Source organism: Heterodontus francisci, chromosome 3 (genome assembly GCF_036365525.1).
Source record: "Heterodontus francisci isolate sHetFra1 chromosome 3, sHetFra1.hap1, whole genome shotgun sequence".
Taxonomy (NCBI): domain Eukaryota; kingdom Metazoa; phylum Chordata; class Chondrichthyes; order Heterodontiformes; family Heterodontidae; genus Heterodontus; species Heterodontus francisci.
Genome location: NC_090373.1, coordinates 175,748,688 through 175,774,463, shown reverse-complemented (window position 1 = coordinate 175,774,463; position 25,776 = coordinate 175,748,688). Strand labels below are relative to the sequence as shown.

The 25,776-nt window shown below is 44.4% G+C and overlaps 1 protein-coding gene across 2 annotated transcripts in view; it reads left to right on the top strand.

Moving 5' to 3' along the window:
- Window positions 1-25,776, top strand: part of mrpl33 (mitochondrial ribosomal protein L33) — a 124,792-nt gene that overhangs the window by 54,997 nt on the left and 44,019 nt on the right. The window contains exon 2 of one of the 2 annotated variants that reach the window (XM_068027748.1): window positions 21,264-21,339. In XM_068027748.1, the coding sequence (XP_067883849.1) occupies window positions 21,264-21,339 (76 nt within the window). Of the gene's footprint in view, window positions 1-21,263; window positions 21,340-25,776 lie in introns of those variants that run through there. The other variant, XM_068027753.1, reaches the window with a different exon arrangement.

Here is a 25,776-nt window from a genome sequence, read left to right as displayed (position 1 = left end):
AAATACTGAAATGTTGTTTCTACAGCTTGTGGAAAATTACCAAGAAGTCATTTCTACACAACATAATGAAATCACTGAAAAAGAGAACTGATAAGGGTATGTAAGTCAAGATCTTGAGACAGTACAGCAGTTAAAAATTGTGCTTAGGCACAGAAAAGAGAAACAGCAAGAGTTAGAACAAAGGATGGAGTGAATAAGAAACTGCCCCACTAAGATAAAGGCTGACAGCTGCAAGTTAAAACACACAATGGAGAGCCAAATAAGGTAAAACAAAACAAGAGTTAGGGGCTAGAAAGTTAGAGTAGGGGGAGAAGTAAACAGAGGAGGAGACTGTAGCAACTATAGGATAGGTTAGTGTCATAATATGTTATAACCACTAATGTAAACTAAAGGCGTGGAAAAATGGATTTGTATTGTATAAACATGAACTGAATATGTTGATGGGTGTGCCTGCTTGTAGGACACCCGATCTTGCAAGAACGTTAAATAAACTTACTTCTTCAGAGTTTGACTTGGTGTAAATTATTATTAAGTGGGCTACGTTTCTCACAACATGACTCCAGTGCAGCAGTGAATCTGGTACACTGGAACACACTTGCACATAGCAATTAGTTCCTAGCTAATTAGTTCCTAGCTCTTTACGAATGATCTAACAAAGACCCCTTTTGCAACCTGAGATGCATACAAATTATTGGGAATGTTGTTTTAATCTGTATATGTAGCCTGCAAGGGTCTGCAGACCCAAGCAACACAAGAAGACAAAAAGCCTTATTGCTGATACTCAAGCTCATCCAAGATTCAAGATTCGATTTCTACTTTATTAAAAGTTACAATATAAAAGACTTCAGGGGAAAATTCAATAGGCCCTAAAATAAGAGCAGAGATCGTGATGCGCAATTAATTTGCAGCCATTTATTCCGTTGCAGGCAGCACACAAACTTTGTGCTACCTGCTCATTTACATGATTGCAGCATGCTGCCGACGCTTTATTATGTCTCCTGGTTGTTTTCTGGTTCCCATATGTTAGAAATAATCACACTTTAGAATTGGAAAGGCGAGAGTCTTTGTTGATTCCATTCAGCTTCCATGTTCCCTGGTATAGGACTGCCCTAGGCTGGCTTCCTGTTACACGTCACATGACTCTCCAGTGGAGACATGGATGTGGCTGCCCCCTGGAACACTTACACATAACAAGTAGTTCCTAGCAAATTAGTTCCTAGCACTTTACGGATAGTATAACAATATATAACCGCAGCGTGCTGACAGTGCTAAGCATGCTTTTATGTGGCTGCACAGGTGACTAGGGGATGCAAAATCTTGCGAGGCTAGCACAAGTTCAAGCTGTCCTGTGCTACTTAAAGCCAGCCTGCACCTCTTAAAGGAGAGGTGCATTGTGGCTGCAGAGGCCGCTGGAATTGATTGCAAGAACGACTTGGTCCTACCAAAAGCACAGGAAAGACACAACATGATAGAAAGAGGGCTCCAAGGTTCTCTGATGTAGCACTGGAGACCTTGGTGAAGGAGGTGGACAGGAGGAAAGAGGTCCTCTATCCTCAGAGGACCATGAGGTCCTCCAGACAAACTCTGAGAAGGCAGTGGGAACAGATAACCATGCAGGTCAATGCCAGGATTGTAGCCCTGAGGACCTGGATGCAGTGCCAAAAGAAGTTCAATGACTTCACATGAGTGGTCAAGCTCAGGGAATGCTATATCCCACCAACTGAACTACATCACACTCCCATTACTCATCTACCAACAATCTCCATCGATCAGACTCATACCTCACATTCAGAGCTTCACTTCACCCTCACACACTTAGCACTGCTGCAAGCCTCACAGCCACATCTCACAGCTTGCTTACACTGCCAGCTATCCAACCATGTCAAGCACATCACCAAAACACATTGCACTGCACTCACTAACACACTTCCCTCTCTCATACAGGACAAGGTGGCTCACAATCATGGGCAGCAGCACCTAAGCAAAGGGGACAGGCACAGCTGCATATCCTCACCCCATCATTGGAACTGCCACGACTGAGGCTATGGCCAGCAGTGGGGCTGAAAGATGAACTATGTTCCTATCTAACCCTCCTTCTCACATTCCACTGCCCCCCTCATCCCACAATTTCTTCTGATTGGGCGGCACAGTGGCGCAGTGGTTAGCACCGCAGCCTCACAGCTCCAGCGACCCGGGTTCAATTCTGGGGACTGCCTGTGTGGAGTTTGCATGTTCTCCCTGTGTCTGCGTGGGTTTCCTCCGGGTGCTCCGGTTTCCTCCCACATGCCAAAGACTTGCTGGTTGATAGGTTAATTGGCCATTATAAATTGCCCCTAGTATAGGTAGGTGGTAGGGAAATATAGGGACAGGTGGGGATGTGGTAGGAATATGGAATTAGCGTAGGATTAATATAAATGGGTGGTTGATGGGCGGCACAGACTTGGTGGGCCGAAGGGCCTGTTTCAGTGCTATATCTCTAAACTAAATTCCCAAACTGCAGATAGTGTAAGCATGCACCTCTTCCTCTACCCAGCCCCTCACAGCAACCCTAACCTTGATCCTTTCTCTTTTCAGATACACAAGAACTGCCACCTGGCCAGTGATGCTGAAGCATGAAGTGCAAGTGAAAGAAAAGACTGATGACCGTCACTCGATCTCACGCTTGCAGCCACCAGCTGAAATACTGGCACTGCATGTACTTTAGAGGATAGCATAGAGGTGAGATCTCCATGTAGTGAGTTATCAGGCGTGAGTGGCTGGCAACCAGGACAATAGGGAAAAGGATAGTGCAGGTTCCCGCTTCCCGGAGGGCTAGGTTGCACACGAGGTCTGCTTCAGAGGGCTTAGATGAGGATATCGATGGGGCGTTGTACAGAATAAGGCTGAGGGGTATGCACAATTTTAATGCTTGGTGCATTGGCAGGCCTGCAAAAAGGCCTGCTGTTACTGTCAAGGAGCATGGAGGAGTCTGCTACCAACTTGGCACAGGGCTTTGCACAGAGCTTGGAGCCTATCTTTTCCAGTTATCAACTCCAAGAGAACACGAATACAAAAATAAAATACTGCGGACACTGGAAATCTGAAATAAAAACAGAAACTGCTGGAAATAGTCAGCAGATCTGGCAGTATCTGTGTAGACAGAAACAGAGTTAATGTTTCCAATTGCAGGACTTTCATCAGTATGGTCACAGACCTGAAACGTTAACTCTATTTTTCTCTCCACAGCTGCCGGACCTGCTGAGTATTTCCAGCATTTTCTATTTTTATTCCAAGAGAACACTTGCAGACACAACGATGATGCAGCATCTGAAGCCTGATGTCTCAGCTTCCACTGCAGCACAAGCTGAAGCCACCCACTGTCTAAGTGCTGCAGTGGAAGCTCAGACTGAGGTCATGAAATCTCAGCTTGTTGCCATGCAGGCTTAGACTGCTGCCATCATGGCTGTGGACACCAGTGCTCAAAGGGGTTTGCAGAGTCTCACAGCAGTCCAGCAATCTGTCCTCCAGCAGATTACTGGGATTACTGCTCGAGGCACATGGCAGTGGCTCCGAGGAGAATGAACCTGCTGTCCTCTCTAAGGATGACAACATTCATCTTCACACAACTGTCACTCCGCCAAGTGCCCTTGTTGTTGTCTGTCCGCCAGCCAGTCCAGATTCCTGCTACCCATGCTGAGCTGGTGCAGTCCGAAGCTGGGCCTTCTAGGGCCAGGTTAAGGTCATGCTGCAAGGTCACCTGCAGTCTAATCCACTGAAAATCAGCAGTTTTCCACCAGCCATGCTGCAGCATTGGGAACCCACTGGGGTAGCACTGCATCGGAGCATTAAGCCAGGAAAAGGCACACAGAAGACAGGCACTAAGGGAATGGCTTTTGTATGGAATACTGGATGATTTGTTAGCTAAAGTTAGTTTGTAATGCTTGTTTTGTGCTCCTTTTATTTCAGAAAGTGGCCATGATGGTCAGTAACAGAGGGACAGTGGTGTGCAGGACTGCTGTGGAATGGGGAATTGGGATTGTGTTCACTGGTACCGCAGTCAAGTGAGACAGTCATGGAGCCCGGTAGGAAAGGGTTGGTTGCTTCCTCCCTTCCTCCTCCTTCTTTCCCCCACCGTCCTCCTCTTCCTCAGTTGTTTTGCCATATACCCAGTGGCAAGGGCTGTACCCTCTTGTTGTGAAGGTTGCAGCAGACCACGATGAATCATGACACATATTCTGACAAGTATTGCAGGGCTCCTCCTGAACTGTCCAAGCAGCAGAAGCATTGCTTAATTAGCCCAATGGTCTGCTCGATGACATTCGTGTGGCAGCATGGCTCTGTTATGTGCACACTGCCCATTTGTATCTGGGTTGTGCACTGGAGTCATGAGCCAAATAGTCATCGAATAGCCCTTGTCATCCAGTAGCCACCCTTGGCTCACGTGCAGATGGCACAGTGGACTGGTGCAGAATAAAGGCATCATGACTGCTGCCAGGATACCAGGCATTGACCTACATGATGTGCTGAGCATGGTCACACACCAACTGCACATTCAGGGACCAGAACCCTTTGCAGGTTTTGTGTTACATCTCAGCATTTAGAGGTGATGTCCACAAAGCAGTCAATAGCACCCTGCACCCTGGGGAAGCCCGCTACCCCGGTGAAGCTGCCTGCTTCTCGCTATCCAGAGAGAATATAATGTACTCCCCTGTTCTGGCATAAAAAGTGTCAGCCTGGAAGGATCTCAAGGTTCATGTCCACAGTCGCCTTTCTTCTCCGAGGCAGACCCTTGGGATCGAGGATGACTTTTACATGGTTCTGCATTAAAGTTGCATACTGAAGGTGCCTGCACATGATATTTCTCTTAGCTATAACAGTCATGTTCAATAATGTTAGATTTCCAATCCTAATTAATGTAAAGAATGAAAGGACTTGCATTTCTATCACGCTATTCACATTCTCAGGATGACCAATGAACATAAAGCAAATTAAGTACTTTTGAAGGACAGGTACTGTTGTAATCTCGGGAAATACCACAGTTAAAATGTACATGGCAACATTCCTTAAAGGGTATTGAAATAGATGAGCAGATAATCTATTTTATTGGTTGGTTGAGGGATAAATGTTGGCCTGGTCACCGGGAGAACTTCGCTGTAAGACTGACGGAAGCTATAAGCAAAACCTGAATGTTGAAACAAAATAAATTGTAATTCCTACATATGACCATGCTGCCTTCATTTGATCCTGAAGGGTATTTTGTTGCTGACCCAGGAAAATACTATTACTTAGACATACCTAATAATGACATAACGAACAGAACGAAACAGCCACACTGAGGCCTTATTATTTACAACATCTGTGTCACAGTTGGGATTTACAAACAATGTATTAAAACAGAGCTTAGCATTAGAAAGTTTGTTTAGTAAGCTGCATCAGATGTTAACAAGGGTGTAACAATTCTGCTACATCTTCTGTGATTCCTCAATCTTCTCTTCTTTGGCCTCCTTGTCTCGAGAGACAATGGGTAAGCGCCTGGAGATGGTCAGTGGTTTGTGAAGCAGTGCCTGGAGTGGCTAGAAAGGCCAATTCTAGAGTGACAGACTCTTCCACAGGCTGTGCAGATAAAATTGGTTGTCGGGGCTGTTACACAGTTGGCTCTCTCCTTGCATTTCTGCCTTTTTTCCTGCCAACTGCTGAGTCTCTTCGACTCGCCACTCTTTAGCCCCGCCTTTATGGCTGCCCGCCAGCTCTGGCGATCACTGGCAACTGACTCCCACGACTTGTGGTCAAAGCCACAGGACTTCATGTCGCGTTTGCAGACATCTTTAAAGCGGAGACATGGACAGCCAGTGGGTCTGATACCAGTGACGAGCTCGCTGTACAATGCGTCCTTGGGGATCCTGCCATCTTCCATGCGGCTCACATGGCCAAGCCATCACAAGCGCTGCTGGCTCAGTAGGGTGTATATGCTGGGGATGTTGGCCACCTCGAGGATTTCTGTGTTGGAGATACGGTCCTGCCACCTGATGCCAAGAATTTTCTGGAGGCTGTGAAGATGGAATGAATTGAGACGTCGCTCTTGGCTGACATACGTTGTCCAGGCCTCGCTGCCGTAGAGCAAGGTACTGAGGACACAGGCTTGATACACTTGGACTTTTGTGTTCCGTGTCAGTGCACCATTTTCCCACACTCTCTTGGCCAGTCTGGACATAGCAACGGATGCTTTTCCCATGCGCTTGTTGATTTCTGCATCGAGAGACAGGTTACTGGTGATAGTTGAGCCTAGGTAGGTGAACTCTTGAACCACTTCCAGAGCGTGTTCGCCGATATTGATGGATGGAGCATTTCTGACGTCCTGTCCCATGATTTTTGTTTTCTTGAGGCTGATGGTTAGGCCAAATTCGTTGAGGCAGCCGCAATCATGTTGATGAGTCTCTGCAGACACTCTTCAGTGTGAGATGTTAATGCAGCATCGTCAGCAAAGAGGAGTTCCCTGATGAGGACTTTCCGTACTTCGGTCTTCGCTCTAAGACGGGCAAGGTTGAACAACCTGCCATCTGATCTTGTGTGGAGGAAAATTCCTTCTTCTGAAGATTCTTCAATACCAAATAAATAATCACTGTTCAGATCTAAATATTTTAAGTGTGTGTTATACATATCTGAGAGAAGCAGAGTCTGCTCTTTGACCTTGTTCATTAATATCATTGGTAACGATGTATTAAAATAGTGACTTTTCAGGATGGAAGAGGGATTGCCTTTGGAAGTGTGAAAAAATTAATTCTCATTTGATAAGCCACCACATGCAAACCTGCAGGGCTACGGAGATCGAGTGGGGCAATGAGACTGACTGGATTGCTCTACAATTCAGCTGGCATGCACTTGATGGGCTGAATGGCCTTCTGTGTCATAGTGATGCTAAGACGAGTCCAATGTGTGATTTGCAGACTCTGCCACATGAGGGGCAGGGGGTGCTTGAAGGGTTGGATAGATGAGTAGTTTGGAGGTTTGTGTGCTCCCTTTGACACCTTGACTTTGCCTCCGGATGTTCCTGACGAAGTCCCTCGAAGTGTACGATGCCTTCCCGAATTAGCTTTCTCCATCTAGGACTATGATGAGCCAGGGACTCCCATGAGTCGTCGGGGATGCTTGATCTCTTCGGGGATGTTTTGAAGACATTTCAAAAGCGGTTCTGCTGACCTCCTGAGAGTCTCCTGCCATGACCAAGTTCTGAGTAGAACAGCTGCTTTGGGAGTCTAGTGTCAGACGTGCGAACGACATAATCCCGCCCAGCGGAGCTGTTTTTGTGTGATTTGCGCCCCGCTGCTGGGCAGGTTGGCCTTAGTAATGTGCTACAAAACCCTGGAAGTGAACAAAAAGGCTTTGACTTATTTTCAATATTTGGGAAAATGATTGCCAGAAGTCGAGCTGTGGCTGGTATTCAATATTTCATCCTGACTTATAGTAACATTAAAGGAAATAACATTAATTATATTAAATTTATATAGGTTTTTTTCTCATTCATGGTTTAAAATTTGATTTGCTGATCGGAATGTATACATAATTATGACTTATGAAACTACGCTTGTAAAGTTTTTTTGGTCAGTTGCGAAACCACAATATTTTTTTACCCTTAAAATGCAAGTCATGACATGTTCTGTGGTAACTGCATGACATTCCTGTTTATTCTGGAGACAGCATCTGGGCCGATGAATTGCAAAAGCAAAGTATTATTGAGAAATGTGATAAATAAGTCTTGAAACCAGAAATAGCAAATAAGGTTAACATTTTGCTTACTGTGGACCATGTGGCGAAGCCTTGGCAATGCAACAAGGTGGCACAACACACCATCGATTCGTGGGCTGGTCAGGCCTCCTGGAGTCTTTAACCCTCAAATCAGAGCCTAAGTTTACATTTTTGACAAATGGTTCATTAGTCATAGAGTCATTACGGCACAGAAGGAGGCCATTCAGCCCATCGGGTCCATGCCATTGCTTAGAATGCATCGATTCCAGTCTCTATTTTCTGCTCTTTCAAAGTAGACATTCTCTCTGCCATTTCTCTCATTTAAAAAAAATTCCATTAAATAACACGAATCAGGAAGAGAAAAACAGAACTCACATTTATATAGCACCTTTCATGTCCTCAGGGCGTCCCAAACTATTTCACAGCCATTGAACTATTTATTGGAAGAGAAAATTGGGAGAGGTGAACTTGGGCTGCTGGATTACTGTAACACAATTCTGTATCTAGTGATAAAAGTAAAATCACCTCCAGTGTGTCTCTTTTTCTTTCTTTCCATATGTTTCTCAGTCTCTCCTTTTCCTCTCATCTGCCACGGAGACCTGGAATCAGACTTGATGATCCAACCTTCTGGTAGGTAATCTCCCTGGATAGGAAGTACAAAACCATGGCTCTCCTTTCAAGCATAATCCTCAACCACCCACCCCTTCAAAATAGTGTGATCGCCACATTGATGTTTTGGTCAAATTGTAGACTAGGATTGTGAAAGTCTGCAAGGAAAACATAAGCTAGCAAATGTAGTCCAATATTAAAAAAAAGTGAATTATAACTTTTTGGAATTAAGAATAGGGAAAGAAAATACACCTTAACTGGTGTAGGAATAAATGCAATAGAGTATAGTATCCTTGGTGTGCAGGTAATTTAAAGGTGGCAGTGCAAATAGATAAGGCCATCATAAAAGAGAATGGGCCCTTTGCTTTGTATTCAAAAGTGCGGAATATAAAAACAGAGATAATGTTGAAACCTGAGAGGCCATGGTTGGAGTATTTTGTGCCGTTTCGAGCATCCTATCAGTGAAAGGATATAACAGCAATAGAAAAAGTGCAGTCAATCCATTGGATGTTTTCAGGGCAAAAGTTTGTTGGTATGAACAGATATGAGAAATTACAGCCTTTTGCATTAGAGCAGAGAAGTTAAAGGGTCACGTTTTAAAAGTCTGCAAGATTTTGTATGATTGTGATAAGATAAATAATTATAGTGTTATGCTAATGTGAAGTGCAATGATTAAAAATGTAGAACTCAAACTGAAGAGATATAAAAATTGACTTTTTTAAAAAGTGAACAACGTGCTGGAAATAGTGGCTGCCGAAGGTCACATTGTATATTCAAATTGTCTTACTATCTGGAAAAGACAAAAGGATACATTCTAAGCTAATAGGTGTCAATTACACCCATCCTGAACCCATCAAGAGACATTTTTGAATTGAATGGGTTCTCCTGAAACAAAGAATGTGTGAAGTAGACACATCCTGAGTTATTGTCGGTCACCACAGGGAGGAAGATCTATGTCTCTCAATAGATGTGAGACCATTTTAACTTTAAAAGTAGCTCTTTGGAGAGAGAGAGAGAGACACCAAGGAAAAACATCACGAAAGCCTGTACGACTGACAGCTGGGAGAAAATCCAGCAAGCCAAAAGAAGGTGCCCGACAGTGGCAGATTTTGTTATAGGTTTAAAACAGAAGATTAATTATTTATACAGCAATATTTATTATCCCAAAATTGTTGCAACCACACGTACTGATGCATTCACACACACACATACACACACACAAAAGACAGATAGAGAGGAAAAGGGGTAAGTGGTTTGAAGTGAGATAAGTTTTCGTGGTCCATGATAAACCTGCTGAATTTTCTTGGAGGTCAATTTCTCTTTAAGGTGCAGGCCTGGGTTGTCTGTTTGTAGAAATTTCATTCTGGAGAGATAGATCACTTTTAGTTCTCTGCTGCCCAAGTTGAAGTGCAGAACACAAAGGGGTTAAAACCCTAGTAACAAAATATACTTGCTATTGGGAGTTGAACAGTGGGGAACACCCACACCCCTCACCACGTGGCCATAACAATAGAATTTTGTTTTATATTCGTTCATAGGATGTGGGCATCGCTGGCCAGGCCAGCATTTATTGCCCATCCCTAATTGCCCTTGAGAAGGTGGTGATGAGCTGCCTTCTTGAACCGTTACAGTCCATGTGGGGTAGGTACACCCACAGTGCTGTTAGGAAGGCAGTTCCAGGATCTTGACCCAGCGACAGTGAAGAAACGGATGGTGTATGCATTGGATGGGAACTTGCAGGTGGTGGTGTTCCCATGCATCTGCTGCCCTTATCCTCCTAGCTGGTAGAGGTCATGGGTTTGGAAGGTGTTGTCGAAGGAGCCTTGGTGCGTTGCTGCAGTGCATCTTGTAAATGGTACACACTGCTGCCACTGTGTGTTGGTGGTGGAGGGAGTGAATGTTTGTGGATGGGGTGCCAATCAAGTGGGCTGTTTGTCCTGGATGGTGTCGAGCTTCTTGAGTGTTGTTGGAGCTGCACCCATCCAGGCAAGTGGAGAATATTCCATCACACTCCTGACTTGTGCCTTGTAGATGGTGGACAGGCTTTGGGGAGTCAGGAGGTGAGTTACTTGCTGCAGGATTCCTAGCCTCTGACCTACTCTTGTGGCCATGGTATTTATATGGCTAATACAGTTCAGTTTTTGGTCAATGGTAACTCCCAGTATGTTGATAGTGGGGAAATGAATGAATTGGGGAATAGAACGTTTGCATTTGTTGGCAAAATGGTAAGAGAGGACAAAAATGTAGGATAATCACCAAATGAATTAAAAGGGAAGTTACAACAAATTCTTTACTCAGATGATCATTATAATGTAGGGGGCCGGACAGCTTATATGGCTAAAGTGTGGTGTAGAATGATGTCAACAGTGAGTGTTCAATCCCCGTACTGGCTGTAGCAGTTCACGGAGGCCTGCCTCCTCACCTTGTCTCACGCTTGTGGAGTGGTGACCTTCAAGCTATATATCACCAACTTATCTCTCTCTAATTGGAGAGAGATGCCTTTGGTCCTTTGGGACTACGGCTAGCATAACAATATTAGAATGTGTCATTCTCTGGCCCGAATTGTTGTGAAGCAGAATCCATAAGTTATTTTAAAACAAAATTAGATAGCTGCTTCTAGAAGAGTATGGGGAATGAACTGGGAATGGATATACAGAAAAGATTTGGAGCAGACATAAATCAGCCGAATGGTCTATTTCTGTGCTGCAACATTCTATGATTCTTAGCGATTGTTCCTATCACCATTCCAGACAGCATCTCCTGATCACACCTCTAATACCAGCAGCCAGGGCTGTTTTTAAATTTTCTTCCTTGAAGAAAGACTTGCATTTGTATGAAGGTGACCATATTTTCTGAACCAAATTGGAGGACACACCATTCAACTCTCACCCGTGCTATCCCAGGCTGCAGAATGCTCTGATCTGGCTCCCGGAACTTCCATACAGCTCAGCTCCAGGCATCGCTCATTAGTCCGGTTGCCAGCAGCCCTTCATTCCTTGGACATTTCAGCTCTGGAACCATTTCCTCTTTCACTGAATTTCACAAGAAAACTGTGTGTGATACGAGGGAGACAGAAAACAGGAAACTACAGACCAGTTAGCCTAACATCTGTCATAGGGAAAATGCTAGAATCCATTATTAAGGAGGTTATAGCAGGACATTTAGAAAATCAGAATGCAATCAGACAAAGTCAACATGGTTTTGTGAAATGGAAATCATGTTTCACTAATTTATTAGAGTTCTTTGAGGAAGTAACAAGCAACATGGATAAAGGAGAACCTATGGATGTGGTGTACTTGGATTTCCAAAAGGCATTTGATCAGGTGCCAAATCAAAGGTTACTACACAAAATAAGAACTCATGGCATTGGAGTAACATATTAGCATGGATAGGATTGGTTAGTTAACAGGAAGCAGAGAGTCAGGATAAATGGGTCATTTGCAGTTGGCAAGCCATTACTAGTGGAGTGCCACAGGGATCAGTGCTGGGGCCTCAACTATTTACAATCTATATCAATGACTTGGTTGAAGGGGCCGAATGTATTGTAGTTAAATTTGCTGATGACACAAAGAGCACTAGCAAAGTAAGCTGTCAAGAGGACATAACCAGTCTACAAAGGGATTTGGATAGGTTAAGTGAGTGGGCAAAAATTTGGCAGATGGAATACATTGTGGGAAAATGTGAACTTGTTCACTTTGGCAAGAAGAATAGAAAAACGGTATATTATTTGAATGGAGAGAGATTACAGAACTCTAATGTACAGAGGGATCTGGGTGTCCTGGTACATATACAGCAAGTAATTAGGAAAGCAAATGGAATGTTGGTGTTTATTGCAAGGGGAATTGAGTATAAAAGTAGGGAAGTGTTGCTACAGTTGTACAGAGCCTTGGTTAGACCGCATCTGGAGTGCTGTGTACAGTGTTGGTCTCCTTACTTCAAGGATATAATTGCATTAGAAGCACTTCAGAGATGGTTCACTGAACTGATTCCTGGAATGAAGGGGTTATCTTATGAGGAAAGGTTGAGTAGATTGGGCCTATACCTGTAATATTCTGATACTATGAAGGCTTAGAACAGAATACTAAGAGACTGACAGTTACAGGAACAGGAGTTTATTTTCATACGTTTGACATCTGTGGCTTCCACTTACATCACTTCCTGTGATGACACTCACAGGTTTTGCCCAATAACAACCTTATATTACTTTATACTACATCTCCCCCCATGTCTCTGACTTCTCTTTTCAGATTGTTAACTGCTGTGGCATGTTTACAAGTCTGCCATAATGCATTCTTCTTTCTTTCAAAGGGGTTTGAGGTTTTTGAGTCTTCTAGTTCCTCCTTTTTCAGTAGAACATTGAATGACTCAAGTTCTTCACTTCGGTTGTCCTCTGGGTTGATGGCTGAATGCAGCATTGTTGGTTCATCAACTTCTTGAGATGACTGGTCCTCTTGTATTTTCTTCTTCTTTGATATTATCCCTTGGTCGGTTTGGACAATGTATGATCATGGATAAGGTAATTGTTCTATCACTTCTCCAGACCTTCTTACATCTCTGACCCAAACTGTTTCTCCAGGTTGTATGTCTGTCAAGTTTCTGGTTCTGTGACGTCTGTCATAATTCTGATTGATTAATTAGACTGCTCTCTGTCCTCTCTCTCCTTCACTTTTTCCAAGTCTTCTGCACTCTCTTGTGGTTTGAGTGTTCTTGGAAGAATAGGAGGTTGTGTTCTCAACCTTCTTCCCATCAACAGTTTGCATGGGGCCAAACCATTCTGAAATGGTGTAAACTGATAACTTAGAAGTGCTAATTGAAGATCTTCATTCTTCTTTAATAATGTTTTCACAGTCCTTACACCTCTCTCTGCTTCTCCATTAGCCTGAGGGTACCTCAGCGAACTAGTGATGTGAGTAAAGCCATGTGCTTCAGTAAAGCCTCTGAAGCATTCATTCGCAAATTGTGGTCCATTGTCAGATATCACAATATCTGGAATTCCGTGTGTAACAAAGATTTCTCTCAAGGATGTGATTACAGCTGCTGATCGCTGACCTTGTAGTTGCTTTACTTCAATCCACCTCGAATAGTAATCAACAACAATTAAGAATATCTTATTCTTATGCTGGAAAAGATCCATACCGAGACGCTCCCATGATCTAGACAGAAAAGATGATGACATGAGTGGTTCCTTCATCTCATGAAAATTGATAGTACACATGATACACCTCAATATCATCTCTTCAGTTTCTTTCAATGTACCAGGCCACCACACTGAATGTCTAGCCCTGGCTCTACACTTTGTTATTCCCAAATCCCTCTGGTGCAATCTTTCCAAGATCTCTAATGTTAGTATCCTAGGGATAACTAATCTCTCATCATAGATCAATAAATCATCGACAATGCTCAGATGGCCCCTTTGTTCATAATAACAGCAAAATACTGCGGATGCTGGAAATCTGAATGTCTTGGGAAGTTCTGAAGAAGGGTCACTGACCTGAAACGTTAACTCTGCTTCTGGTCTCCACAGATGCTGCCAGACCTGATGAGTATTTCCAGCATTTCTTGCCTTTGTTCATAATATTGCCTTAACACTGGGTATGCTGGCCATCCATGCAAACAATATTCTCTGATTGCTGCATATACTTCATCTTCTTTTTCAGCATTCCTAATTTCACTCAATTTCTGACCTGCAGCAGGTAAAGTTGCTGTCGTTGCCATTGTCAGAGCAAACACTTCATCAAGAAATAAAATGTCGCCTTCTTCGGGTCCTGCTGATGAAATACGTGATAACGCATCTGCTGTGACCTGCTGTTTCCCTGGAACATATTCGGTTTTAGCGTCGAATCTCACCAATCTTAATCTAAACATCTGTACTCTTGGAGCTAACTTTGATGGTTGCTCTACTAAACACAAAAGCACTAACAGTTTGTGATCTGTTTCAATCTTAAATTGAAGACCTAGCACACAGTCAGAAAATTTCTCACATGCCTAAGTTGATGCCAGCTTCCATTTCTATGAATGTCTATCTTTGCTCTGTTTCTGTTAATGAACGAGATGCAAAATATACAGATCTGCATCTCCCATCTCTTTGTACCTGAAACAAGACAGCTCCTAGCCCTGTTGTTGATGCATCTGCTGCTATGATGGTTGGTAACTTTGGGTCATAATGTGCTAATATTTCTGAAGAAACTAACATCTTCTTGATTTTTTCAAAAGATTCTTGTTGGACTTTGCTCCAACACCATTGTGAAAGTCCAGAAAGCTTGTTATGGAAGGATAATGCTGGAGTCTATCTTTCCTCAGTTTCATATTTGTTGTGCAGAATTAAAAGGATTACAAATAGCTCCTCACTCAAAGCCTTCACCAGTCTCAGTAAGTGTCTTTTTACAAGTGCTCAAGTAAGACCCCAATTAACACCCTCCACCAGCATATAATCAAACAATTGATACACAATTAACAGATTAACAACCAGGCCTTGTCATTTTTTAACAACTGTCATAATGGCTCATTTATCATAGCTAGATCCGATAGTAACATCCCCACCTGATTGGCCATGCCCATAAACCTTTGCAACTCTGATATTTTTAGGATCTGGAAAGTCTTTTAATACTTTCGTTTTTTGAGGATCAGCACTGATGCCTGATACATCAATAATATGTCCTGTGAAAAGACACATTTCTCATTCAATGTGAGACCGGCTTCCTCCAATCTCTGCAACACCGCTCGCACTCTCGCTTTGTGTTCCTGTTGATTGGTACCATCAACAGGTCGTCCATGTGGCAGATGAAGCCATCTAATCCTTCCAGGATTTTTGACATCGTTCTTTGGAAAATTTCTGGTGCTGACGTAATTCCAAATGGTAATCTGTTAAAACAGAGTCTTCCAAATGGTGTTATAAAAGTCGTCAATAGCTTATCTACTGATAACATTGGATGTTTAGTTTAGTGATACAGCACTGAAACAGGCCCTTCGGCCCACCGAGTCTGTGCCGACCATCAACCACCCATTTATACTAATCCTACATTCCTACCTCATCCCCACCTGTCCCTATATTTTCCCCTACCACCTACCTATACTAGGGGCAATTGCTAATGGCCAATTTACCTACCAACCTGCAAGTCTTTGGCATGTGGGAGGAAACCAGAGCACCCGGAGGAAACCCACGCAGACACAGTGAGAACTTGCAAACTCCACACAGGCAGTACCCAGAATTGAACCCGGGTTGATGGAGCTGTGAGGCTGCGGTGCTAACCACTGCGCCAGTGTGTATTTCTCTTTCCACTGCTTTATTCGGTTGTGTGAGGTCTACACAAATTCGAATGGACCCATTTGGTTTCTTCACTGGAACCATACCTGAGCACCATCCTGTAGGTTTTGTAACAGATGAAATGACTCCCTATTTGGTCATTAACTCGATTTCTTTCTTAACTTTCTCTCGGAGTGGATGTAGAACTTTTCTCGGTGTATATGAAGACAATGGTTCTGCATCCTTTCTTAAAGTGATGCTGTTTTTAGTTTTTCCAATCCTTTGAATAATTTCGAGAATTCAGCTCGAAAATTTCTTGGCTGTGTACATGTTTAAGCTCTTCTACTCTGCATATTAACTGTAGATCTATACAAGCCTTTCTGCTTAGGAGCGGTTAGGGTGGCACAGTGGCGCAGTGGTTAGCACTGCAGCCTCACAGCTCTAGTGACCCGGTTCAATTCTGGGTACTGCCTGTGTGGAGTTTGCAAGTTCTCCCTGTGTCTGCATGGGTTTCCTCCGGGTGCTCTGGTTTCCTCCCATATGCCAAAGACTTGCAGGTTGATAAGTTAATTGGCCATTATAAATTGCCCCTAGTATAGGTAGGTGGTAGGGGAAAAATAGGGACAGGTGGGGATGTGGTAGGAATATGGAATTAGTGTAGGATTAGTATAAATGGGTGGTAGATGTCAGCACAGACTCAGTGGGCCGAAGGGCCTGTTTCAGTGCTGTATCTCTAAACTAAAATATATAATGTCTCAGGAATTTATTTTCCCGGTATTACAGAATTGTTTTCAACTCTCCTATTACCTTCAACCTGATGCCTCCAGGTCCATAGAGTCTTTTAACTGTAGGTTTAATGCTGATTTTCTTCAGCCACGCTTCCATGTGTCCAGTTTAAATCTTGTCTGATAGGCTCCTACAAGAATCTCAGCTGTCCAGGAATCTTCACTTGCGCCGTGGATTTCTCCCAGAAATGGCAATTCAGCACATTGTACATCCTTAACTTTTTGATTTTCTTTGGATTTCCCTTTTATATTTTGCAGCCTTGATTTCTTGCTGCGGCATACCAATTGGAATGTCCCCTCTTTTTACATAAGAACGCTCCGCTTCTCTGGCTGGACAATTTTTCCATTGCTGCCTCTGCTCAGCCACACCAACAGCAATTAGATACTGTTGCCTCTATATGCTATAATCACTTCTTCATATGTAACTTTCTTTTCTTCTATGCCATGAGTAATGGGGATGTCATCTGCACACTCCCCAATGGCATATAATAACGTACTGATCTGCTCCTTGTCTGGCTTCTGCCTGAGACCCAGTGCAGTACAGTACTTAGCAAACCTCCGGACCCATTTTGGCCACACCTCTGCTTAGCTCTGTCCAGCTATTTTTCCGAAGTTCTCTGGTAATGGCAGTGATTTTTCCATTTCTTCTTCTGTTTACTGTTGCCACCATGTAATATTCTGATACTATGAAGGCTTAGAAGAGAATATCTAAGAGACTGACGGTTACAGGAACAGGGGTTTATTTACCTACACAAACGGGACTGTCCCGTCAGACCCATTGTGTCAGCCTGCTCCTGCCCCACTGAACTTATTTCTTCCTATCTAGACTCTATCTTTTCTCCGCTGGTCCAGTCTCTTCCCACCTACATCCGTGACTCTTCTGACGCCCTACGTCATTTTGACAATTTCCAGTTTCCTGGTCCCAACCGCCTCCTCTTCACTATGGACGTCCAATCGCTCTACACCTCCATCCCCCACCAGGATGGTTTGAGGGCTCTCCGCTTCTTCCTGGAACAGAGGCCCAACCAGTCCCCATCCACCACCACCCTCCTCCGCCTGGCTGAACTTGTTCTCACATTGAACAACTTCTCCTTCAACTCCATGCACTTCCTTCAAGTAAAAGGTGTCGCTATGGGTACCCGCATGGGTCCTAGTTATGCCTGTCTTTTTGTGGGATATGTCGAGCATTCTTTGTTCCAGTCCTACTCAGGCCCCCTCCCCCAACTCTTTTTCCGGTACATTGATGACTGTATCGGTGCCATTTCCTGCTCCCGCCCCAAACTAGAAAACTTTATCACCTTTGCTTCCAATTTCCACCCTTCTCTCACCTTTACATGGTCCATCTCTGACACTTCCCTTCCCTTCCTCGACTTCTCTGTCTCCATCTCTGGGGATAGGTTGTCTACCAATATCCATTATAAGCCCACTGACTCCCACAGCTACCTCGACTACACTTCTTCACACCCTACCTCCTGTAAGGACTCCATTCCATTCTCCCAGTTTCTCCGTCTCCGACGCATCTGCTCTGATGATGCTACCCTCCATGACGGTGCTTCTGATATGACCTCCTTTTTCCTCAACCGAGGATTTCCCCCCACTGTGGTTGACAGGGCCCTCAACCGTGTCCGACCCATTCCCCGCACCTCTACCTTCACCCCTTCCCCTCCCTCCCAGAACCGTGACAGGGTTCACCTTGTCCTCACTTTTCATCCCACCAGCCTCCATATCCAAAGGATCATCCTCTGCCATTTTCGCCACCTCCAGCGTGATGCCACTACCAGTCGCATCTTCCCCTCCCTTCCCCTGTCAGCATTCCGAAGGGATCGTTCCCTCCGCGACACCCTGGTCCACTCCTCCATTACCCCCACCACCTCGTCCCCGTCCCAGGGCACCTTCCCCTGCAATCGCAGGAGGTGTAATACCTGCCCATTTACCTCCTCTCTCCTCACTATCCCAGGCCCCAAACACTCCTTTCAGGTGAAGCAGCGATTTACTTGTACTTCTTTCAATGTAGTATACTGTATTTGCTGCTCACAGTGTGGTCTCCTCTACATTGGGCAGACCAAGCGCAGACTGGGTGACCGCTTTGCGGAACATCTCCGCTCAGTCCGCAAGCAGGACCCTGAGCTTCCGGTTGCTTGTCATTTCAACACTCCCCCCTGCTCTCATGCTCACATCTCTGTCCTGTGATTGCTGCAGTGTTCCAGTGAACATCAACGCAAGCTCGAGGAACAGCATCTCATCTACCGATTAGGCACACTACAGCCTGCCGGACTGAACATTGAGTTCAATAATTTCAGAGCATGACAGCCCCCCATTTTACTTTCATTTTTAGTTATTTTTTTCTTTCTTTTTTTTTACATTCCTTTTTACATTTTTTACAATCTTTTTTTGCATTTATTTCATTTCATCTTAGTTTGTTCAGTTTGCTTACCCACTGTTTTTTTCAGGTTGTTTTTCTTCAGGTTTGCACTTGCTGCTGTTCAATATTCAGTGTATTCACACCTAATCTGTACTAATGCTTTGTCTTTCAACACACCATTAACATATTGTTTGCCTGTTCTCCATGACCTTTTGGTCAGCTATGTGGCCTGGTCCAATCTGCACCTTCTCCTTTGTTATCTCTTGTCCCACCCCCACCTCACTTGTTTATAATCTGTGACTTTTCTAATATTTGTCAGTTCCGAAGAAGGGTCACTGACCCGAAACGTTAACTCTGCTTCTCTTTCCACAGATGCTGCCAGACCTGCTGAGTGATTCCAACATTTCTTGTTTTTGTTTATTTACCTACGTCTGATATCGATGGCTTCCACTTACATTCTACATGAGGTTTCCATAAAAGTTCTGTTACATCACTTCCTGTGATGATATTCACAGACTATTTACATTTTCTGCCCAGTAACAACCCTATATTATCTTATACTACAATACCCATTGGAGTTTAGAAGAATGAATGTCTCCGGACAACGCAGAGCATGTGCAGAGTGATTGCAAACATCATCAGTGCGTCCAAACATTTGCCTGCTTGCCAGTATGAATGCGTGCATTCATACATGTATGCATGCGTGTACTGACATCATCATGTAATGACATCAGATGTAATGACATCCGAGCACCACCCGGGGGGGGCGGGGGTGGTGGTGCAGCAGTGAGGAGGGGAGCGAGAGGCTGGGGGGGGGGCGGGGCGGAGGTGCAATCAGCAAGGCAGGGAGCAAGCGGCCGAGAGGTTGAAGTGATGAGGCGGGGAGTGAGTAGCTGAGGCGGGGAGGAGGCAGCGAGGGAGGGAGCGATTGGCCAAGATGGGGGGGGGAAACGGGGAGGCAGGGAGCGAGCGGCCGAGAGGGGAGTAGCAAGTTAGCAAGCGAGTGGTGAGCAGACAGTTGCTGGAGGGAGTGGCGACGAAAAATAGCAATTGTGGGAGGGAGCAGGGTACTGTTGGGGTTGGGATGGAGGTGGCGGTTGCAGCCATTGAGGGGGTTTGGGTTTAATCGGTTTTTGTGTCAAATTGAACTGTGCCATCTTTATTACTGGCAGCTGCCTGACACGTTGCAGATCGTCTCGTTTCTGTCGATGAGGCTGCATTTGCGCACGTGCCTGTACTGTGCCACCTAGTGGTTGCGTTGTCAGCAAACACATCCTTAGACGAATGATAGGGGATCTTATAGAAACATATAAGGTCTTGACATCTGCGATCCTGAAGAGACTTGACAGAGTGGATGCTGAGAGGATCTTTCCCCTTGTGGGGGAGTCTAGAACTAGGGAACACTGTTTAAAAATTAGGGGTCACCCAATTTAAAACTGAGATGAGGAGAAATTTCTTTCTTTCAGAGGGTCATTAGTCTGTAGAACTGTCTTCACCAGAGAGCAGTGTAGGCTGGGTCATTGAATATATTCAAGGCTGAGTCAGATAGATTTTTGATCATCAAGGGAGTCAAGGATTATGGGAAGTAGACAGGAAAGTGTTGAGGCCACAGTCAGATCAGCTATGTTTTTATCGAATGGCAGAGCAGACTCCGAGGGGCCGAATGGCCTGCTCCTGATTCTTGTGTTCTCTAGTGATTCAGTGGGGAGCGGGGGTTGTGGGGGGGGGGGGGGGTGGGGTGCAGAGGGGTGGTGAGCAGTGCATGTGCACTACTGGCACAGAGCACAATCTCTGCATAAAGTCCATAAAGTAAGTTCACCCTTTCTACTGGTTGAAAACAGGAGATTGACATCTCTCCCATCAATCGGAACCTGCCCCGCCCACTTTATTCACCGATCACAGGGAGTTGGGGGTCATATGGTTGCTACTTTGAAGCTGCACAGCCTTTAGTAGTTAGGGCATTAATTTGGGGATGTATTTCAATGACAGGGGCTCTTCTGGGGACACACCTGGTTATACAGTACCTCATTAGTGGACTGTCTGTGGAAAATGGGGAGATTTGGTAATTTATGTAGCACCTTTCATGACCTTAGGGAACAACAAAATGCTTTGCATACTTTTGAAGTGTAATGCAAAAGCAAAATACTGGAAATTTGAAATAAAAGCAGTAAATGCTGGAAAAATTCAGGACTGGCAGCATCGATGGAAACAGAGCTAGCTTTTCAGGCCAATAACCTTTTGTAAGAACTGTTTCTCTCTCCACAGATGCTGGAGGGCCTGTATTTTCCAGCATTTACAGTTTTGAATTAACTTTGGAAGTGTGGTCATTTTGTATTGTGAAAGGTTGGGAGGCTGGTAATGGTTTATCAGATGTTGGGGGGCAGTGGGGAGGGAAGGGGGCCCAACCCAAAATACAGTCAAATTAATAATTTTTTGAAAAACTGTTATTATAATCACTGTGCGCAAACATTGACAGACAATGCACAAAAATGAAGCAATAACTAAAAAAAATTAAACATGTGCCTTTTTTATGCTCCGGAAGTAGTTCTAGGATGTCACCCGGAAGTGTTTCTATTGGTCTCCAGCCAGAGGCAAGATGCTGCTAACGACAGTGAACTGTGAGTTTAATCGTCAATTGCTCAGAGGAGGGTTAATGGCGCAGGACTCTGTTACAGATGATTTATTTAATCGAGTTCTCCCTGTGAAGGTGCTGCCAACGGCATCAGTTTTCACACACTGTGAATGTGGGCGTGTCCAGAGCTCAGCTCATGGACATTTCAATAACTTCCTTATCAACACATTAGCTCTCCTCTCTTCAACAGTGATTGGGGAAGTGTTTGTGTGTGTTTACATTATAAATACGGGAATTGTTGGTTGGGTCCACCTCAAATAATACGTTGATTACAGACTGGAATCTAATCAAGGGTTTCAATAGTTTATATATAGAATAATCGATACCCAGGAGCGATTACAGACTGGAATTTAGCAGACTGGTTTAGATATATAGTAATGAATTCCTGAGAGCGAGTACGTGGTAGGAGTCTAATCGAGGGTTTCTGCAGAATAACTGATATCCAGAAATGTCTTTATGGTTGGGATTAAATCTGATGTCTGATGAGAAAGGAGTCTTGATAACAACTGAGAGCATAGCTGGAGCAGTTTGTGATCGTATCTAAATCCCAATGTGGTTTAATGATGTGAAATTACTTCATAAACAAAGGGTGTCACTGGACTAGTAATCCAGAGGCCCATGCTAATGGTCTGGGGACACCAGTTCAAATCCCGCCACGGCTGCTGGTGGAATTTGAATTCAATTAATAAATCTGGAATTAAAAAAACTCGTCTTAATGACTATTGAAACCATTGTCGATTGTTGCAAAAAACCCATCTGGTTCACAGATGTCCTTTCGGGAAGGAAATCTGCCGTCGTTACCTGATCTGGCCTACATGTGACTCCAGGCCCCGGCAGTGTGGTCGTCTTTTAAATGCTCTCTGAAATGGCCTAGCAAGCCACTCAGTTGTACCAGTTGTAGAGAAAAGTCTAAAAGGAATGACCACCGGGCATCATCCTAGGCACCAGAAATTACAACAATGGCACGCCCAACCCTGTTGATGCTGCAAAGTCCTCCTTACTAACATCTGGGGGCTTGTGCCAAAATTGGGAGACCTTTCCCACAGATCAGTCATGTAGCGGCCTGACATAGTCATACTCGCCATATCATAACTTACAGACAATGTTCCAGACACCACCACCACCATCCCTGGGTATGTCCTGACCAAACCAGCAGGACAGTAGTATAAAGTCGGGAATGAGTTGCCCTGGGAGTCCTCAACATTGACTCCGGACCTCTTGCAGTTTCATGGCATCAGGTCAAACATGGGCAAGGAAATCTCCTGTTGATTACCACCTACTGCCCCCCAACTGATGAGTCAGTACTCCTACCTTAGACTGGAACAGCGGCAGTCGGCAGCGGACCTGGGAGTAGGTGGACCCTGGAGAAATAAAGAGTGAGGCTCGAGGCCCTCACCTACCTTAGACTGGAGCAGCGGCAGGCTCTCTCATTGTGTTGGCGTGCGCTGGGTTTCAGAAGAGGAAAAAAAACTTAGTGACATCACGGGAAATCTATAAGCTGATTGGTTGGTAAGTTACAGCTGTTATTGCCTTAAAATAGCTTAAAAAATTGGGGAAAATTTTTTTTTAAACCCTCAAATAGCTACCTTGTAAGTGATGAGGTTAGTACTATGAAGGTTTTTTAATTAGTGTAATTTATTAATAATTACTAATTAGAATAGTGCTGTTTGGACAGTCAGGCGGTGAGTTGTGTGTGAGGGATTTTACTGACTCGGGAAAGAGGTGCTCTTTGCAGTCTTTTCTGCCTTTTCAGCCTCCATGGTACAGGGGAAGAAGCTGATTGGCAAGTAACTGTTAAGTTATTCGACTTATTACATTAGTAATAGTTAGTTTGTCAAGCTAAGTAATGGCAGGGCAGCTTGGCCAAGTGAAATGTGCCTCCTGTGGCATGTGGGAAGTGGTGTACGCACCATGTGTCCTTGACAAACACATCTGCAGCAACTGTCACCGGCTGCAGAAGCTTGAGCTCTGGGTTTTGGAACTCGAGCGGCAGCTGGAGTTACTGTGGCGCATCCGCGAGGCCAAGAACTACGTGGATAGCATGTTTCAGGAGGTAGTCACCCCAGAGCTTAAAAGAGCACAGACGGAGAGGGACTGGGTGGCTGCTAGACAGACAAGAAGGTCAAGGCAGGTAGTGCAGGAGTCTCCGGCGAGCATCCCACTTTCTAACCGGTATTCAGTTCTGAGTACCGATGGGAGTGAGGGTTCCTTTGGAGAGTGCAGCGAGAGTCATGACCAGAGCGGCTACAGGGCATTCTGGAGGGTGAGGGTGCACAGCCAGAGGTTGTGGTCCACATTGGTATCAGCAATATAGGAAGAAAGAGGGATGAGGTCCTGCACGGTGAGTTTAGGGAGTTAGGAACGAGATTAGCAAGCAGAAAGGTAGTAATCTCTGGATTACTCCTAAGGCCACGTACTAGTGAGTATAGAAATAGGAAAATACACCAGATGAATGTGTAGCTGGAGAGATGGTGCAGGAAGGAAGGCTTCAGCTTTCTGGGGCATTGGGACCGGTTCTGGGAAAGGTGGGACCTGTACAAGCTGTGCGGTCTACACCTGAACAGGACTGGAACAAATATTCTTGCAGGAAGGTTTGCTAGTGCTGTTGGGGATGATTTAAACTAGCTTGGCAGGGGGATGGGAACCTGAGCGCAGTCTTAGGACAATTTCAGGGCAGGGAACAGGAGGCAGAAAATTAGCGAGTGAAAGACAGAAGAAGCAGTGGTTAAAAAGCGTGCAGTGCAGGAATTTGGCAGTGTTAAAAGGTATTTATTTAAATGCAAAGAGTATAGTAAATAAAGCCGATGAGCTGAGGGCACAGATAGACACATGGCAACACAATATCATTGCTATAATGGAAACTTGGCTTAAAAAGGGGCAAGAATGGCAACTCAACATCCCTGGATATAGAGTTTTCAGGCGGGATGGAGAGGGAGATAAAAAAGGAAGGGGCATTATTAGTTAAGGAATCAATAACAGCTATGCGAAATGAATCATCAAATGAGGCCATGTGGATGGAGCTCAGAAATATAAAAAGAGTGTGCCATAGACCCCCAAATAGTGAGAGGGAGATAGAAGAACAAATATGTAGGCAAATTTCTGAGTGCAAAAACCATAGGGCAATAATAGTTAGGGATTTCAACTACCCCAATATCAACTGGGATACAAATAGTGTGAAGGGCACAGAGGGGACAAAATTCTTGAACTGTGTTCAAGAGAGCTTTTTTAGCCAGCACCTAACAAGTCCAACGAGAGGGGACGCAATTCCATATTTAGTCTTCAGTAATGAAGCTGGGCAAGTGGAGGAAGTAACAGTGGGGACCATTTTGGAGATAATGACCATAATACAGTAAGTTTTAGCATAATCTTGGAAAAGGACAAAGATAAACAGGGGTAAAAGTTCTAAATAGGCAGAAGGCCTGGCAAAGACCTGGCAAAAGTGGACTGGATACAGCTACTTGAAGGAAAATCAGTGGCAAACCAGTGGGAAGCATTCAAAAACGAGATACCACAGGCACAGTGTAGGCATGTCCCCACAAAGATAAAGGGTGGTACTGCCAAATCTAGGGCCCCCTGGTTATCTAGAAGCTTACAAGGTAAGTTAAAGCAGAAAAAGAAAGCTTATGACGATCACAAAAATCTTAATACTTTAGAAAGCCGAGAGGAGTATAGAAAGTGCAGGGGTGAAGTAAAAAAGGACATTAGAAAAGCAAAGAGAGGACATGAAAAATTATTAGCAGGTAAAATCAAGGAAAACCCAGATGTTTTATCAGTACATGAGCAAGAGGATAACATAGGAAAGGGTAGGCCTATCAGAGATGTACAAGGGAATTTATGCGTGGATGCAGAAGATGTGGGCAGGGTTCTTTAATGAGTTTTTTGTCTCTGTCTTCACAACGGAGAGCGTTGATGTAGACATTGTAGTTAAAGAGGAGGAGTGTGAAATATTAGATACATTAGCACAATGAGAGAGGAAGTACTAGAGGGTCTGACATCTTCGAAAGTGGATAAATCGCCAGGGCCGGATGGATTGTATCCCAGGTTGTTAAGGGAAGCCAGGGAGGAAATAGTGGATGCGCTGAGGATCATCTTCAAATGCTCATTAGATACAGGAGAGGTACCAGACAATTGGAGGTCTGCGAACATTCTACCCTTGTTTAAAAACGGTACGAGGGATAGGCCAAATAATTATAGGCTGGTCAGTCTACCCTCGGTGGTGGGTAAATTAGAACATAGAACAGTACAGTACAGCACAGTACAGGCCCTTTGGCCCACGATGTTGTGCCAACCCTTTAACCTACTCTAAGATCAAGCTACCTACATACCCTTCATTCTACTATCATCCATGCACCTATCCAAGAGTCGCTTAAATGTCCCTAATGTATCTGCTTCTACTACCACCGCTGGCAGTGCATTCCACGCA